Genomic DNA, 14,812 nt, shown 5'->3' on the forward strand with positions numbered 1-14,812 from the left:
CATTGCTCACATTTGCTACTGGGGGTCGAGGGGTTTGCCGACAACTATGATCAACCTGGACGGATTCATTCAAACTGAATTGATTAAATGTAGGAATATGAACAATATTAGTTCATCGTTGATATTCAGTTTGTTTGCGTCTACTGTGCAGAGTTAAGCCTGAATGGAAGTGAGTTCCTCAATGTGAGGACATTCTCACCATCACAGGCTTAGCATGTTAGCGTGCTAGTTTTCTGTAATTACCACTAAACTTCTGATGATGGCGTTAAATGTATCATTAAGAGACCACGAGAGTGATTGCAATGCATGCTCTGGGTGCAATGAATGTTTGTAGAAAAGAACAAATGACATGGAAATCCATCCAATGTTGAAACTGACGAACCGATCAACAAACAGACCGTCGTCCCCGGAGCCGCGTCGCTAGCACGGCTAAAGGTTAAAGACACAAAAGAATCAGCGGTGACTTGTTTTCGATTGTCCAGCCCGGCGTCGTGAGTGTTACACAGAAACTGCCACCAGGTGATGATTACACCTGCTGCCACACGTCTGTGGATTGTTGAAGGTGTGAGGTGAAAAACCTTTAAAATCTTTTTAGCATGAGAAAAACTGCTGTATTCTCAGCTGTTGTGCAACCAGACCTCTTGGAAAAAAAGATGGAAGAATAGATGTTTCTGCAACCTCAGGAGTACTTTCTTTCAACTGCGTGGACATTATTGCTTTGTACGCTTCGCATTGCCCTGAATAATGATTAATCCAAAGTAAAATAACCATAACAGAACCATAAAATTAAGATGAAGGCAGAGAGAGAGAGAAGGAAACAGAGAAGAGAGGGTCGTGTTCACGCCTCAGTCGGTCATGAATATAAATGGTGTCCGTGATTGAACCAGTAAGCTCTTACTGGAAAACACTGCAACAATAAAAAAACATCTTACTTGTTCATAAAAGTTAATTATATTATCCTCATATGATATTATTTTTGGGCACGATTGTGGCGTTTCAATTGGCAAAATGTCTCAGCTTTAGTCACACTGTCAACACGAGAAGATACTATGAAACAGACCCTGCGGAGGCAGACATCTTGGCTTCATTGATATTTGAAAAACAATCCACCTCCTGTGTTTCACAATGAGCAACATTACATTTAAATACCGACGTTGTTTGCTTATAGCTCCTGACAATTAAACATATTGTTGTGTTTAGCAGCAACATGACCTTTGACCTGCAGATCAATATTCACAGCTTTGTGTTCGAACATGAAGAAACCTCCCGTCTAACAGCTAAATTGTGTATTTGTCTTCTCTTGGTAACACCTTCAATAATAGAGCGGCAGCCTCCTCGGGGGGATTCTGCGTCGCACCACTTTGAACCACTTTCATATTAATTTGGCTGCTTTGAATGGAGCTAATTGGAAGGCATAAGACAGGATTAATAACCCACTTAACCTTAAACAAATGAAAAAAAAGAAAACAGTTTGAAGTATCTGATTCAACCAATTTGTTTGACCCCCTCTGCCTTTCTATCTGGAGCGGCTCTGACGGAGATAAAGGTCACTGATTCTCAATCAGAGCGCAATGAGAAGGTTGTTCAACTGAGCAGAGACGGAGCAGGCGAATATTTAATAGAGGACAGGTCTCACCTCAGAGGAGGCAGCGTGTTGTTACCGTACTGCGAAACAAAGTTCTTGTTTCATGTCATTTTCAATCATACCTGAATGGTTTCATCGGGGACGGCTGCTTTGCCCGACAGGATTATCTTGTGTCTTGCATTTCTCTCATTTGCCTTCAGGTAGCTTTTTGAAAACAGGAGCTTGAGCTCTATGGTTGTTAGTGAATGAAGAGAAGATATAACTTTATTAGTCCCGCAGTGAGGAAATTGCCGAATCCCAGTGACAGACAGGTGAAGAGCACACAGGAGACACACATGAAGTCATATAAATAAACAGTAAATATAGCAATGTTATATAAACAGACAGAATAAAATGTATTTCAACAATGTATTATAAATAAATAAAGCACAAATTAGTGAATCATCTCTTGATCTCTGAAGTGGCTTCTGCATGTGATTAGTCTCCGAAAACAATCTCTACTCTAAATACTAATCAACCGCAAACAACACAGATCTCGGATGACATTTCAGTCTTTTACGGTTCTGCCTCCGACGGAGTGAAACTGCGCCTGGAGAAATGAAAACGCCTATTTCAGAAATTACAATCAAAAATCTGAAAAGAAAAAAAAAAGTGACTCCTCATGACTCACTGTGGTGATACGAAACACTACAAAGAACTAAATAAATCATGCAATTGGACTTCTGGATGCATAAAAGCAGCGTTTTCTTCTCCCGAGCAGTTATCCCGTAAACCTCGTCTCATCCTGCAAACACTGCAGCTACACAACTTCATCCCCTCCGCCGCCTCCAGCCAGACACTTTGCCTCTATTAAGAATAACTCATTTCCTTCTTAAAGCTTTCCAGGAAAATTAATGGAGGCTAACGGATTTAAACAGACTGGTCTCTGGGGAGCTTTTAAATGTTCCTTTTTCTTGCGAAGCTATTAGCTGCTATTGAAAAGGGTTTACAGAGCGATAGAGACAAACCAATACGTTTACCTCAATAAAAAACTGCAGTGAAGTGGGACGGAAGAAGGTGATGAGCCGGCGTGGACTAAATGACCCATCTTGTGTGTGTGTGTGTGTGTGTGTGTGTGTGTGTGTGTGTGGGCACATGTCGGCCAACCCTGAGTCCTTCTGCTGCTTGTGTCACAAACTGCTGAAAATAAAGAAAACGCTAAATGCCAACAAAGTTAGCTGCTCATCGCCTACTGTGCTCGAGATGATGCACCGAGGCGGCAGAATAAAGGATCACAGGGCGTTGGCGTGCAGGAAGGACTCTCTCGGCTCCACTCGACTGCCCCGTGAAGCCCGAACGCAGAAGAAGAAGAATATTTTGGGGGGAAAATGTGGCCGCAATCTGACTCACTTTTTCCATTATGCAGTAACAAATATTGTACGGGAGATTCCTTGAAAGCAGGATGATGAATTCGCAGCGTGGGCCGAGCCGAGCTTCTGTGTTTACAGGCTGATGAATTGTATCATTCAAACCGAATAGCAAACTGAACTAGCACAAATATTAGCAGTAGGTGGACGGATAGCAAAACAAAGAAACATTAGTTTTACTATCGGCTGTAAATAATTACAATAAAGTGGATTTCCTACGTAATAAACGGGCCACAAATATCCCGGGTGTGGGAGCGCGTGCGAGGCATCAATTGTGACCCGAAAGCAGACGGGAATAGTTGAGGGATTTTAGTTTATTGAGTCTACAGATGATCAGGAACGAGGGCAGGAAGACACAGATTGTGGTGGTTCGGCCTTCGGGGACAGGAAGCTCACAAGTGAGACTCAAAAAAATCCATATTCAGACATTATTTAGGTCCAATGGCCCCGAATTTTGCGGTAAAATGAACATAAAGGCACATATGACTGCTGTCTGGCCTTCTTTCATGATGCTCTCTCCCTTTATAGTGCTTATATATATATACAAATATATGGTGAGCATATGGTGAATAAAAGCACCGCTTAACACTTCTGATGATGGATAAGGCTGCGTTAGGATGGATGGATGGATCCTTGACGAATCCTAAAATATGAGCCCGACCGGCGTGAAGCCGGTGGAAGGAGACACACCTGGTCTTTTCCCCGGCGACCGTGCGCGGCGGTACATCCGCAAGCCGTCGACTGAGTCCAATTATTTTTGGAGGAGCGTGTTCCTTTCCTCCCAACCACCGCTCTACTCCCGAGAGATCTCTAATTAGTTGCCGACTTTTTTTGTTTAAGTCGCTGTCCTCGAGGAGACGAGTCGAGCCTTGAAACAGAGTAATGGACGTGGAGGAGAGGGGGGGGGGGGGCATTAAACCCTCACAGGCTTGGAGGGGGCGGACGGCGGGGGAGACAGCCGCCCGACAGCGGCGGGGCGTACGGTGGTTGTGGGACGTGTGAGCGGCAGAGGGACGGAGAGGAGGTGACGCGTCAGCTTCATCTGTCACGCTCCGGGAACCAGAGGGCGAGCCGCTCGGTGACAGCGGCTCCCCAGGTGCACAAAGAAAAGCCATCAGAAGAAGAAGAAGAAGGAGGAGGAGGAGCGGTTTTCTCTTTCCGATGTCTTATTTCAATCTCAAGCTCATCACTTCACTTCATTGCCTTCTCTCACTGCTTCTCATTGCAGACGATACGAATCACTAACTTCAGGCTTATTGGGGTCAGGGGCTCCTGCTGGGGTTTTATTTATTTAATTATAATACGGTTAGGAGACGGATAGATAGATAGATAGATAGATAGATAGATAGATAGATAGATAGATAGATAGATAGGTAGGTAGGTAGGTAGGTAGGTAGGTAGGTAGGTAGGTAGATAGATAGATAGATAGATAGATAGATAGATAGATAGATAGATAGATGGATGATAGATAATAGATAGATAGATAGATAGATAGATAGATAGATAGATAGATAGATAGATAGATAGATAGATAGATAGATAGATAGATAGATAGTTACTTTATTGATCCCCAAAGGGAAATTCAGGGAATTTATGAGATTAAAGTTAGATTTTTGAATATGTGTTGATTCATGTTGTGCTTTCTGTACATACAGATTTGAATCATACATATTAAATATCATACAGTAAGGCTTCAAGCAATCAACTCATGAGGAGTTACGGCCTCACGGGCAGTAGTTCAACCAAATAGTCATCTTTCTTTCTCATTTCTTTTGCGTATTCTGGTGTTTGTAAAGCCTGAAGAAGTGAAAGTAAGCAGTCAAATAAAGCTTAAATAACAGATGAGCCTGAAACATTCATACTGTTTTCCCAGGTGGTGGAGTGGAGGATCTTGACTGGCGTGCCTCGAGTCCCCATCTCAAACCCATCCAACACCTTCGAGGTGAACGGGGACGCCGGCAGGCTTTTCTATCACACAACATGTTTTATCTCCCGACATCAGAGGTCGCCCTCACCCGAGGGGCCGACAGTAGTCACTGTGCACGCATGAGCATGCTGCAGAACAATGTCAGGAAACATACATGTTTAAATAAAGCCCTGAATAAAAGACACAAGTTTGACTGCGAATATATATATATATACTCACCATTGTGCTTCCACCTCCCCCGCTGCAAAGGATCATGGGTGATGTTCCCTCGGAGTGCCTGTCGGAGCGCACCGCAAACAAGCAAGTCTGAAAATGACAACTGTAACCAACAATTTAGACATCTACGAGGAGCCCGAAGGGAAAGAAATGAGGACACTTCTCAGGTCCTTATTTCATCAAAATGAAAGTGAATTAAGATGAATGACGTCACCCCTCTGTTGAGCTGTCATCTCTCTCTCTCTCTCTCTCTCTCTCTCTCTCTCTCTCTCTCTCTCTCTCTCTCTCTCTCTCTCTTTCTCTCTCTCTCGCTCTCTCTCAGGCCAATCACGAGCCATGTGTCACGAGAAAAAAACAATTTCCTCCAGAACGGCCTCCTCGCTCCGAGTTCAATGAGGAACTGAGCTGCAACACACTGGAAATCGGTTGCGTGAATTGACCTTTAAATTGGAGGAAAAAAAATGGTCGGTCTTGATCAATTATGATGAGCTTATTCTAAGGCATGAAGCCATTCAATGCTAAATTCAATTTTAATTAGACTTTTGTTTGAGCATTTTGCATGCAGAGTGAAGGTTGGTTCAGAGTCCAGACTCAAAACGCAAGGAAAACTTTACCTCATTCTTTTATTTAGCATTTATAGATTGTATAAACACTTTAAGCAACAATATTCAATGTTTTTATCATAACAATTTACAGTAAAATAAGAGTTGGCAACCGTTGTGATAAGAAGTAACGTTTTATAATGTTCAGTGTGCCAGAAATCAACATTAAAATGAGCATTTATTGATCTTTAACGTTCATATTTACTGTTGTAGGTTACAGTACATGTCACGTACAACAACCAAACTCAGGTCATCGTTATTGAGAGAGCGTAGAGAGGAAGGCTGCCATCTTTGTGTAATCGTCCGCCTCTGAGATAAAATTCTCAACCCATCAATCTTCCACCAATCTTGTTCATCAGCAATCCGGGTCCTCGCCGACGGGGGAAAAACAATCCAACGACCTCAAATAACTTTGTGCAACTGCTAATGGCGGTTTTGGCATGCGGCTCAGAGGGCACTTCAACATTACAAAAAGCTCTTGCCCACTTATTCTTTCGGGTGCACTTAATTTAAGGCTGACCCCCCTAAAGTATACTGTATATACTCTATAGAATATGTGTGTGTGTGTATATATATATATATATATATATATATATATATATATATATATATATATATATATATATATATATATATATATATGGCTGCAACTTTACTGTTTTGTTTCATGTTCTCAGTTTAAAAGCTCTACAACCGCACGATACACGCGTATGAAACTACACCGCTCTGCACCAAACAGCAGACAGACACAGTTAGAGACCAACTAGTGAACATAGCGGAGCATTCAGCGGCTATAAAGCTGGTGGAGACCAAAAACCGAGCTAAAAGAGCGTGAACGTTGTAAATTGTAAAACGAAATACTTCCATATATGAAATAAGGTTCTTCCTATTCTCCTTGATGCATATTACAAATCCAGCCGTACTGTTGTCTTCTCCTCACAAGCGTAATAATCAGCTGCTCCTGAGTCAGATTGATCAAATGAAATGAAGTCGAACTTGTCGACAGCGCATGTGATTTTACCTGAGGACTCCTCCGGGTACGCTCACCTTCTCAGTCTGCTGCTGTGCAGCAGCGCTGCCTCCTCGCTCACTCAGACGTGGAGCCGTCCAGAAGGGAACGGCATCTCATCAGCAGGAAGAGGAGGAGAGGAGGAGAGGAGTCATGACAGCGGAAACCTCTGTGGCTCCGAGATAAAACTCTGCAGCCAGTAACTCCACTTTATGTTACAAAGACCCAACAAAAAAATAAGAGACTTTTCAGGCATTAAAAGATGTTTGACTGCATAGAAAAGAATAATGACGTGTAATGAATCGGGGTCCCGGCTTGTGAGATGGGAAACATAATAACCAGAGTGAACGTAACTGCAGATTTGAGTTGTAAAGCACCTCGGCCGACATCTCGCAGGTTGATTTACTGGATGTGTTTTGGAAGGCCGGATCGTTTGACTGCATCCTTATTGAATTTAGAGATAATACACGTACGCAGAGCTCGATCTGCTGACAGTTTAAATGTGCTCACACCCGGGGAGGAAAAATACTCACACGTGTGCGTCGCTCCAGCTGTAGATCACAGTGAGAGTTATCTCATGAGAGAGCAAGGGCCATTTAAGAGGCCGTTCTTCTCCGCTACAGGATGTGTGAGTTACGACGAGGCTTAGTGAGGGACTTCTGTACTTAGAATGTGTTTTATAGCCGTGTCACACACACACACACACACACACACACACACACAACGTGGAAGAAGCGGACGGATATTGCTCCTCTGCTACAATCACCATTTAACATATTTCCAATTTCGCATTTGAAACTTCAGCAGCAGCGGATAATCTCATTTCACAATATGTGCTGCGCAATGACGAAAAATGCATTCGATGCGATTGGTTTTGCTCCTCCTGTATGCAGTTTGTGACTGTAGCGCATGAGATACGCTCTGTGTTGGTCAGATTATCCAACACTAAAAGATTTAAGGGCTCATTCATGAAAGAACAGCTACTACAAACAAACAGCGCCTTGTATTTTATCCCATTTGGATCTTTTAATTAGTGTTTAATGCAGAAGTTAATTTCTCAGAATTTGGGAATCCAGAAGGAGCTTTACTTTCTACAAATATACAGATATTGTGATGGGTTATAATGGGTTCATTCTGATGTGTGTTGTTTCTGGCAATGAGCAAGTAAAAGTACCAATTTCAAAATCTGAAAATACTCTGTTGGTAGTAGAAGTACTGCATTCAAAATCCAAGTGCAGAAGAAAAAGTGCAGAAGTATCAGCAAAAATACTTAAATAAAAGTACTAGTTCTGCAGAAAAATGCCTTGTGAGGGAAATCCAGTATATTTAAATATAATGCATGATTATATTGTAGCTAAAGTGTTGGGCTCCTCCAAAGGGCCATGAGATGATTAATCTATTAAATAGTGATGCAGCTGTTTTTGTTTTTTTGGGCTAATGGAGGAAAAACAGAACCAAAATATATGAATTGACTGATTGATTTATAGTAATGGATGATATTTTTGATATATTGTGAGACTATAACACTGATTCAATACATGAAAGGCAGTCTACTAAATGGTCAAGTGGGCCTGTGTTCAGATAATTGCTTCGACTATTTCTCTGTCATCTCATTGAATAATTATAATGATATTATACAATAATTATCAGGCCTGTATTTAATAGTAGTGCAACGGTTCAACAAGCCCATGTTTTGGTTTGTTCGTAATTGAACGGTCCTCTTTGGCCTGTAACACTTCAATGAAGCCATGTGAGAGGTGTTATTACAGTCAAATGTCTCTTTGGATAATAACTCAGACATCTGAAATGTGGGACCTCGTTGTGCTTTATTATAAGCTCATCACATGCTATTTGGGGCAAAATAGAATAACTGAACCTAATTACTAACAAGAGCTGTCAGATAGTACAACTTGCATAACTTCCCTCTGAAATAGAGTTTTTAAAAAAGTATTAAATGCACAAGATATAAATATTCATTACTTATTGGTATTTTGTAGGCAGATATAACTGACCAGCAAGATAAGTAAAAAAACACATAAATTGACGAATGACAATTTAAAGACATCAGTACATTTGCTTAATCTCTGTTTTAACTCTTTAAATCAGTGTTTTTGTTTCGTGCTCTCCAGACTGAACGGACCGCTGCTGTCCTCTGGTGGACACCGGCGGTATTGCGCCTCCTGGCCGCACCACGAGGAGGGAAGTTGCAGCTGTGATATTGGGGGTTTCCAGGTGTTTAATTGAAATATTCGTCCAGAACTTTTTCCCCATCGACACATATCAACTAGTTTAAGAGGCATATGTCTCCAAACTGACCGCTGGACAGCAAAGAGTTAAGAATATTCCTTGCAATATTTATAAATCCATCTATTTCCATGCATGCTTTATAAATGATATATCACGCGGGGTTTTAGTTATGCATGAAGAAAGAGGAATATGCATGTCTTGGCTTGACGTGACCCCGGTATCAGGGCGTGTATTACAGATCGGTAATGAATAATTTGGAATATTTATGTGATCTATGCAGCCCCCGTGGGTCCAGAAGAAGCCATTGCTGTGTAACAGACGTCGCACATTCAGTTCTGGCCGTTAATGCACGGGGCGCAGAACAATCTTTTCACACTTGCAGGAAACGCATGCGCGCAGAGGACAGCAACCAGTCCGAGTCAAGTCGAGGCAGACGGATGTGATCGAGCCCAAAACAAACAACAACAAAAAAAATCACCTGTATTCTGGCATTCATGGTGACACAGTGAGTAGACATTTCATTTGACTTTTTGGCATCACAACCCATCGCGTTGGTGCACATCTTTTTCGGGGAGGGAGGGATGAAGCGGATAAACGTGAGGATCCAGTGAAGCTGGAGCGTCTTTATGTGGATATTCCAGCAAGTACAAATAACAACATTCGTTTCTGAATCGTGCATGTTGTGATCTGAACTAAAATGATAATAATCGCGTATCAAATACATGTAAAATATCTGCAGATCTGCTTTCTTTTTTGGCCAGAAAGAAAAAACATGACTGAAAATTTATCAGCTTGTCTGATCAAATAATGTCATTATGTTTCTATAAATGGCTGCACGACCATCAACCATCATGCATGTGTGCATGTATGTATATATGTGTGCATGCGTGTGTGTCCTCCAGAGGATGCGACTGATGGGTGCGATTACTGCGGTCCAAGAGTAACGCCTTGTCGCTATCATCAGGCTCCTGCTCATCCCTCACACACGGAGCGAGGCGAGACTATAGAGGAAGGCAGTTGTTGCTCATCACAATCATTTCGTTGTGTTGTTGTTTGTTGTTGTTGTTGTTGTTGTTGTTGCATTCAGCATGATCCAGCCCACCGGCGGGACATTTCGAGCCGTTTGCATCGCGCTATCTGCACCTAAACGCACCACACGCATTGTTTAATGACGATTGTAGAGGTTGCGTCGCACAGTTGAACCCCCCCACCACCCCTCACGCACGCGTCATGATCATGTAGTGGTCGTGCATTCCGCCAGACACATCCACCTCTATGTTGTCGTTTGATTTGGCAAATGTAACCTCTGTAATTCCCCTTTAATCTCGGTGGGATGTTTAGTGTGCGTGGCGCTTCATCTCAATGGCGCTTCACGATCTTTCACGTGTAGGAGGACATAACTCTCACTGCTGTGTCCGTGTCTTCTCCTCCTCGCAGTACATGGGCTCAGAGCGGGTGGAGATGCGCAAGAGACAGATGCAGGTTCATCAGGAAGCAGCTGCCAGTGTCCTCCACGCGCGCCACAGAATGGGAAACACTCCCACCAACGCCTCCAACGCCTGCTGCTTCTGCTGGTGCTGCTGCTGTAGCTGCTCCTGGTAAATGACGCGGCCATGCTCTTCCCTCCCACGCAGCCAGCAGGCTGCGGGTGGAGGGGGAGGAGGGAGGGAAGGGGGAGGCAGACATGGGGTCCTCCTCTGGCTCGCGCTAAGACCACGCAGTTGCTTTTCCGAGAGCCCCATAGCGGGATCACGGGGGTGTGACGTCTGCAGGAGAGCTGCAACAATCAGCAGCTGATTCATGCAACACTGGTTCAAAGTGGGCTGCACTTTAAATTAAATATCTTTTGAGTTTTGGACAAAACAAGATATTTAAGTTTGCAATGCCCCTTTTTTCATGATCCCCCCCCCCCCCCAAACATTTTTTTAGACAAGCCAATGGATGAATTTTTCTGCAGAATAATCCATCATGAAAATAATTAGTTGCAGCCATTAGCTCCCCTAAGTCACAATAAAGACAGTCTTACTTCAGTGAAAACTAGAAAAGTATAAAACTACAGCATAATAATGTCAGTTGCGCAATAATACTATCATATAAAATAAAAATGAATTACAGAAAGAAGTAGGCAGTTGCGCATTGCCCGCCATACTTTGTGCATTCAGTAGTCGCACGACGCTGTTACTGTGGACCATGTTGCTTAAAGGGTGCAGAACAAAACACCACGCATCTGAAAACTGAAAATTAGGAGAATTCTTGGCAGAAATTTGGTTTCAACACGTCTTTTTTTTGAAAGGCTGATGATCAATCACAGATAATGCACTGGAGCTGTTCTACACAGCAGCAAGCGGCATCGTTCTCCAACACGAAGACGTCCGCTCTCGGCCTCATTTAATAGCTTCGCAGCCCGATAGTGGCTACGACTTCCTTCTTGCCTCCGTCCTCCAACCCACTCACCAACACCACCGCCCACACCATCATCATCATCATCACTACAGAAAAACAGGAACAGGGGGTCCTGTGACCCACGCTGGATCTCATCAGATGGAGGCCTCCGGGGTTTCAATCGGCTTTGGTATCATCCGTTAACTCGTGGTCTGCTTGAAGGCCGGCCGGTCGCGTGCAGAACGCGACCGGCGGCGTTAATTCACCCCACTGGGGAGGAGTGACACGTTCTGTCTCTACAACTGTATCAATTCCACGCGACTGTCGCGCGGCTACGACGGCCACGTTTCCCCCCCGAAGGGTTGACTCACAGCGGACTCGCACCTGAACCAATTAAGCCTGCAGCCGGCTGCCACCCCGGGTGTTGGAAACATGTTATTACGCACTGGTGTTCCCCCTCGGGACACTTTATTATTTACTTAAACGTTCCCAGAAGACCGTCCTGAATCTACTGGAGGCGTTTCGTCATTTTCAAATGTGGATCAACCGACATGCGGCGCCTGTAATGTGGTATAACGAGCCAACAGAAAGTCGACGTGATGTCATGGAACAGAAGAATTATAGTGTTTTTTACTATTTAATGTCAGTTAAAGGAGCTGTTCGGCATTTTGGGAAATAGACGAAATTTGCCTTCTTTCCAAAATCCTGCAGTCTTCTTCCTGGCAAAGCTATTTCCACGAAACCGCCAATAAATAGCCCGACATATCCATTGTTCCTGCGAACCACCGATACGTTGAGTGTGGCTGTGTTTGCATTCAGAGCAAGTGTTAGTATATTAAGATACCGTTATTCAAAGTTTTGTGGTATAATAACAGGTGTAGAAGGCGAGAAAGTCCACCAGGCGCAGACGGGAGAGGAGTTAAACAAACAAACGTTGTTACGTAACGTGGTTGTTAAATACTTACAGTAGCTGCGTTATTATTTTAACACAAGTCATGATCTTTTTTATAACCTTAACCAAGTAGTTTCGTTGCTGAAACCCGACCAACGCTTCCTCATGTCGTGATGAAACCTTCAATGCTAACATTTCTTTGTGACTTGGTTGTTTTATGCTAAGCTAAGATAGCCGTCTGCTGCTTGAACTATCATATTTAAGAGAGTGCCCACATATTTCGTACCATGTTGAAGCCGCTGTTTGACAGGTTGGATTTTACAGTCCAGCCAACGACATCAGACGTTAAACGTTAAACTGACCCTGGAGATATTTTAGATGCTCGGCTGCAGCATCAGATCTGTACAACGAGCCTCATTGTGTGTTATCCTTTGTTCCAGTTTGACCGTTAGGAGCGAGGACGAGACGATACAGAGGTCCACTTTTGAGCGCAGAACCGAGGGAACCGCCAATTGTGAAGAAAGGTAACGGCTGAACGCCGCGACGCTCCACTGTGTCGCTACTGAGAGACTGAAATAACCCACAACTCTGCTTTCATCTTTCAGCCCGAAGCCCACCATGGACGACGCTCGCTCCTGGACGATGTCGTTTGAGAAGGTGATGAAGAGCGCGGCGGGTCGCGGCTGCTTCAAGCAGTTCCTGCGGACGGAGTTCAGCGAGGAGAACATGATGTTCTGGCTCGCCTGCGAGGAGCTCAAAAAGGAGACCAACAAGACGGTGGTGGAGGAGAAAGTCCGTCAGATATACGAGGACTTCATCTCAATCCTTTCCCCAAAAGAGGTGAGCCGCTGTTGGATGTTATGGCTGCAATGATTATAGTTTGGATATTATTATAATTTTCCCGGAACACAAGACGACATCGCTTGTTAACTGTCCAACCATCTGGACAATTAAACGAAAATATCCTACATTTCGGGAATAATGCTTATTTGCCTTGTAGCAAACTATTCTTTTAACTATTCAATGTGGCAGCAAAACAGTTGCCAAGTAAAGAGGAACTTCACTACTGCGTATGTCTCGTTAACCAAGAGCTAGCTAAATGGAGCTAGCTTAGTATTAACGTTAACCAAGAGCTAGAAGCTAACATCGCTAACAACAGGAGCTAAACCGCCATACGAGCGTTAGCAAATGCTCAAACTAGTACGCTCTCCCGTCACGTGTCTCCTTAAAGGGCCAGTAAAACAAATCGTGTGTCGCCTTTAAATAGTAAAAGCAGATTCTTGCATATTCTCTAATCTAATCATTTCTGTCGCTCAACGAATCCTTGATTATTGGGGGCGTTCACATCTTTGACCCGCTCGTCTCCTCCAGGTCAGTTTGGACTCGCGTGTCCGAGAGGTGATAAACCGCAACATGCTGGAGCCGACCTCGCACACGTTCGACGACGCCCAGCAGCAGATCTACACGCTGATGCAGAGAGACTCGTACCCCCGCTTCATAAACTCGTCGGCGTACACGGATCTGCTGAAGAGCCTGGAGGAGCCTCCCCCCGAGCCGTAGACGACGACGCTCCACCTGCCGCACACTTATAGCTTTTCACGAAACCGGCGCATGCGTCCCAGCCCGAAGGAGTCTTGTGTTCCTGTTGGAGTCCTGCTAGTTAGAGAAAAAGACAGACGGGGAAATGAACATTGCATAAAACCGGTGTTTCTCCAGCTGTTTACTGCTGTTTATTTACCCATGATTAGCTTACCCAAATACTCGGAGCAAACAAGAACAAACGCTATCCAGCAGCAGTCACTTCTTGTTGGAAAACATATCTATATTTTTATATAATCCCTAGCGCTTGACATTGCACTTTTCTACCTTGTTTATTGAGGGAAAGCATGCGTCTGTGAGCACTGCATTTGTATTTAGGTATATTGTGGGCCTTAATGCATATCCAGTTCTTGTAGAGTCTCATAGGTTTTATTTAACAGTAACTTAAGAAGAAGGAAAGTGCCTTGGAATAAGATCTTCTGCGCGAGCACCTCGAGTCGAACACGATCGGTGCGACAACGACTTCACATGTTGGTGCTTTCAGCTCTTCTCAAAGATAAAGGTTTTTACAACTCGATGAGCTGATACCTGGAAATAGATCGTCTGTGTTTCGATACTGTGATATTAGTCATATTATATTTAATTGAATCAAAACGTGGTCAAACTCAATACATGACCGTGACCACTGATATATTTGTGTATTTAAAAATAGATTTGTGTGAAATAGTTATTTGGATTCTCACAAATTAAATAAAGCACAATCGTATGTTGTTTTGCTGTTGTGTTCAATAGATGAATATATAAATATACCATTATCTATTTATATATATATATATATATATATATATATATATATATATATATAAATAATATATATATAAATAATATATATATATAAATAATATATATATATATAAATGCTTCATATGTGCATTGCATATTAAGCTGCTTTAAAATGTACTTTTTTGCACATTTTCTTTGTTTGAAAATGTGTAACTATTGTAATG

The 14,812-nt window shown here is 43.1% G+C and overlaps 1 protein-coding gene across 1 annotated transcript; it reads left to right on the forward strand.

The window, feature by feature from the left end:
• The first annotated feature begins 9,316 nt into the window (after positions 1-9,316).
• On the forward strand, positions 9,317-13,981 carry LOC137788716 (regulator of G-protein signaling 20-like). The gene is made up of 5 exons (XM_068581746.1): positions 9,317-9,497; positions 10,430-10,590; positions 12,707-12,790; positions 12,872-13,106; positions 13,638-13,981. Exons 2-5 carry the CDS (start codon positions 10,433-10,435, stop codon positions 13,824-13,826), a joined length of 666 nt encoding a protein of 221 aa, XP_068437847.1. The 5' UTR covers positions 9,317-9,497; positions 10,430-10,432; the 3' UTR covers positions 13,827-13,981.
• Positions 13,982-14,812: the final 831 nt, after the last annotated feature.

Source organism: Clinocottus analis, unplaced genomic scaffold (assembly GCF_023055335.1).
Source record: "Clinocottus analis isolate CAN_PGR_092001 unplaced genomic scaffold, fCliAna1.0.p SCAF_18, whole genome shotgun sequence".
NCBI lineage: Eukaryota > Metazoa > Chordata > Actinopteri > Perciformes > Cottidae > Clinocottus > Clinocottus analis.

What these genes read in the sequence shown, in the direction of transcription:
- LOC137788716 (XM_068581746.1), top strand. Translation starts at nt 10,433, where the DNA reads ATGGGCTCAGAGCGGGTGGAGATGCGCAAGAGACAGATGCAGGTTCAT. An exon ending in TGCTGCTGTAGCTGCTCCTG is followed by an intron (nt 10,591 to 12,706) that starts GTAAATGACGCG and finishes CCTTTGTTCCAG; the next exon opens with TTTGACCGTTAGGAGCGAGG. An exon ending in CAATCCTTTCCCCAAAAGAG is followed by an intron (nt 13,107 to 13,637) that starts GTGAGCCGCTGT and finishes CGTCTCCTCCAG; the next exon opens with GTCAGTTTGGACTCGCGTGT.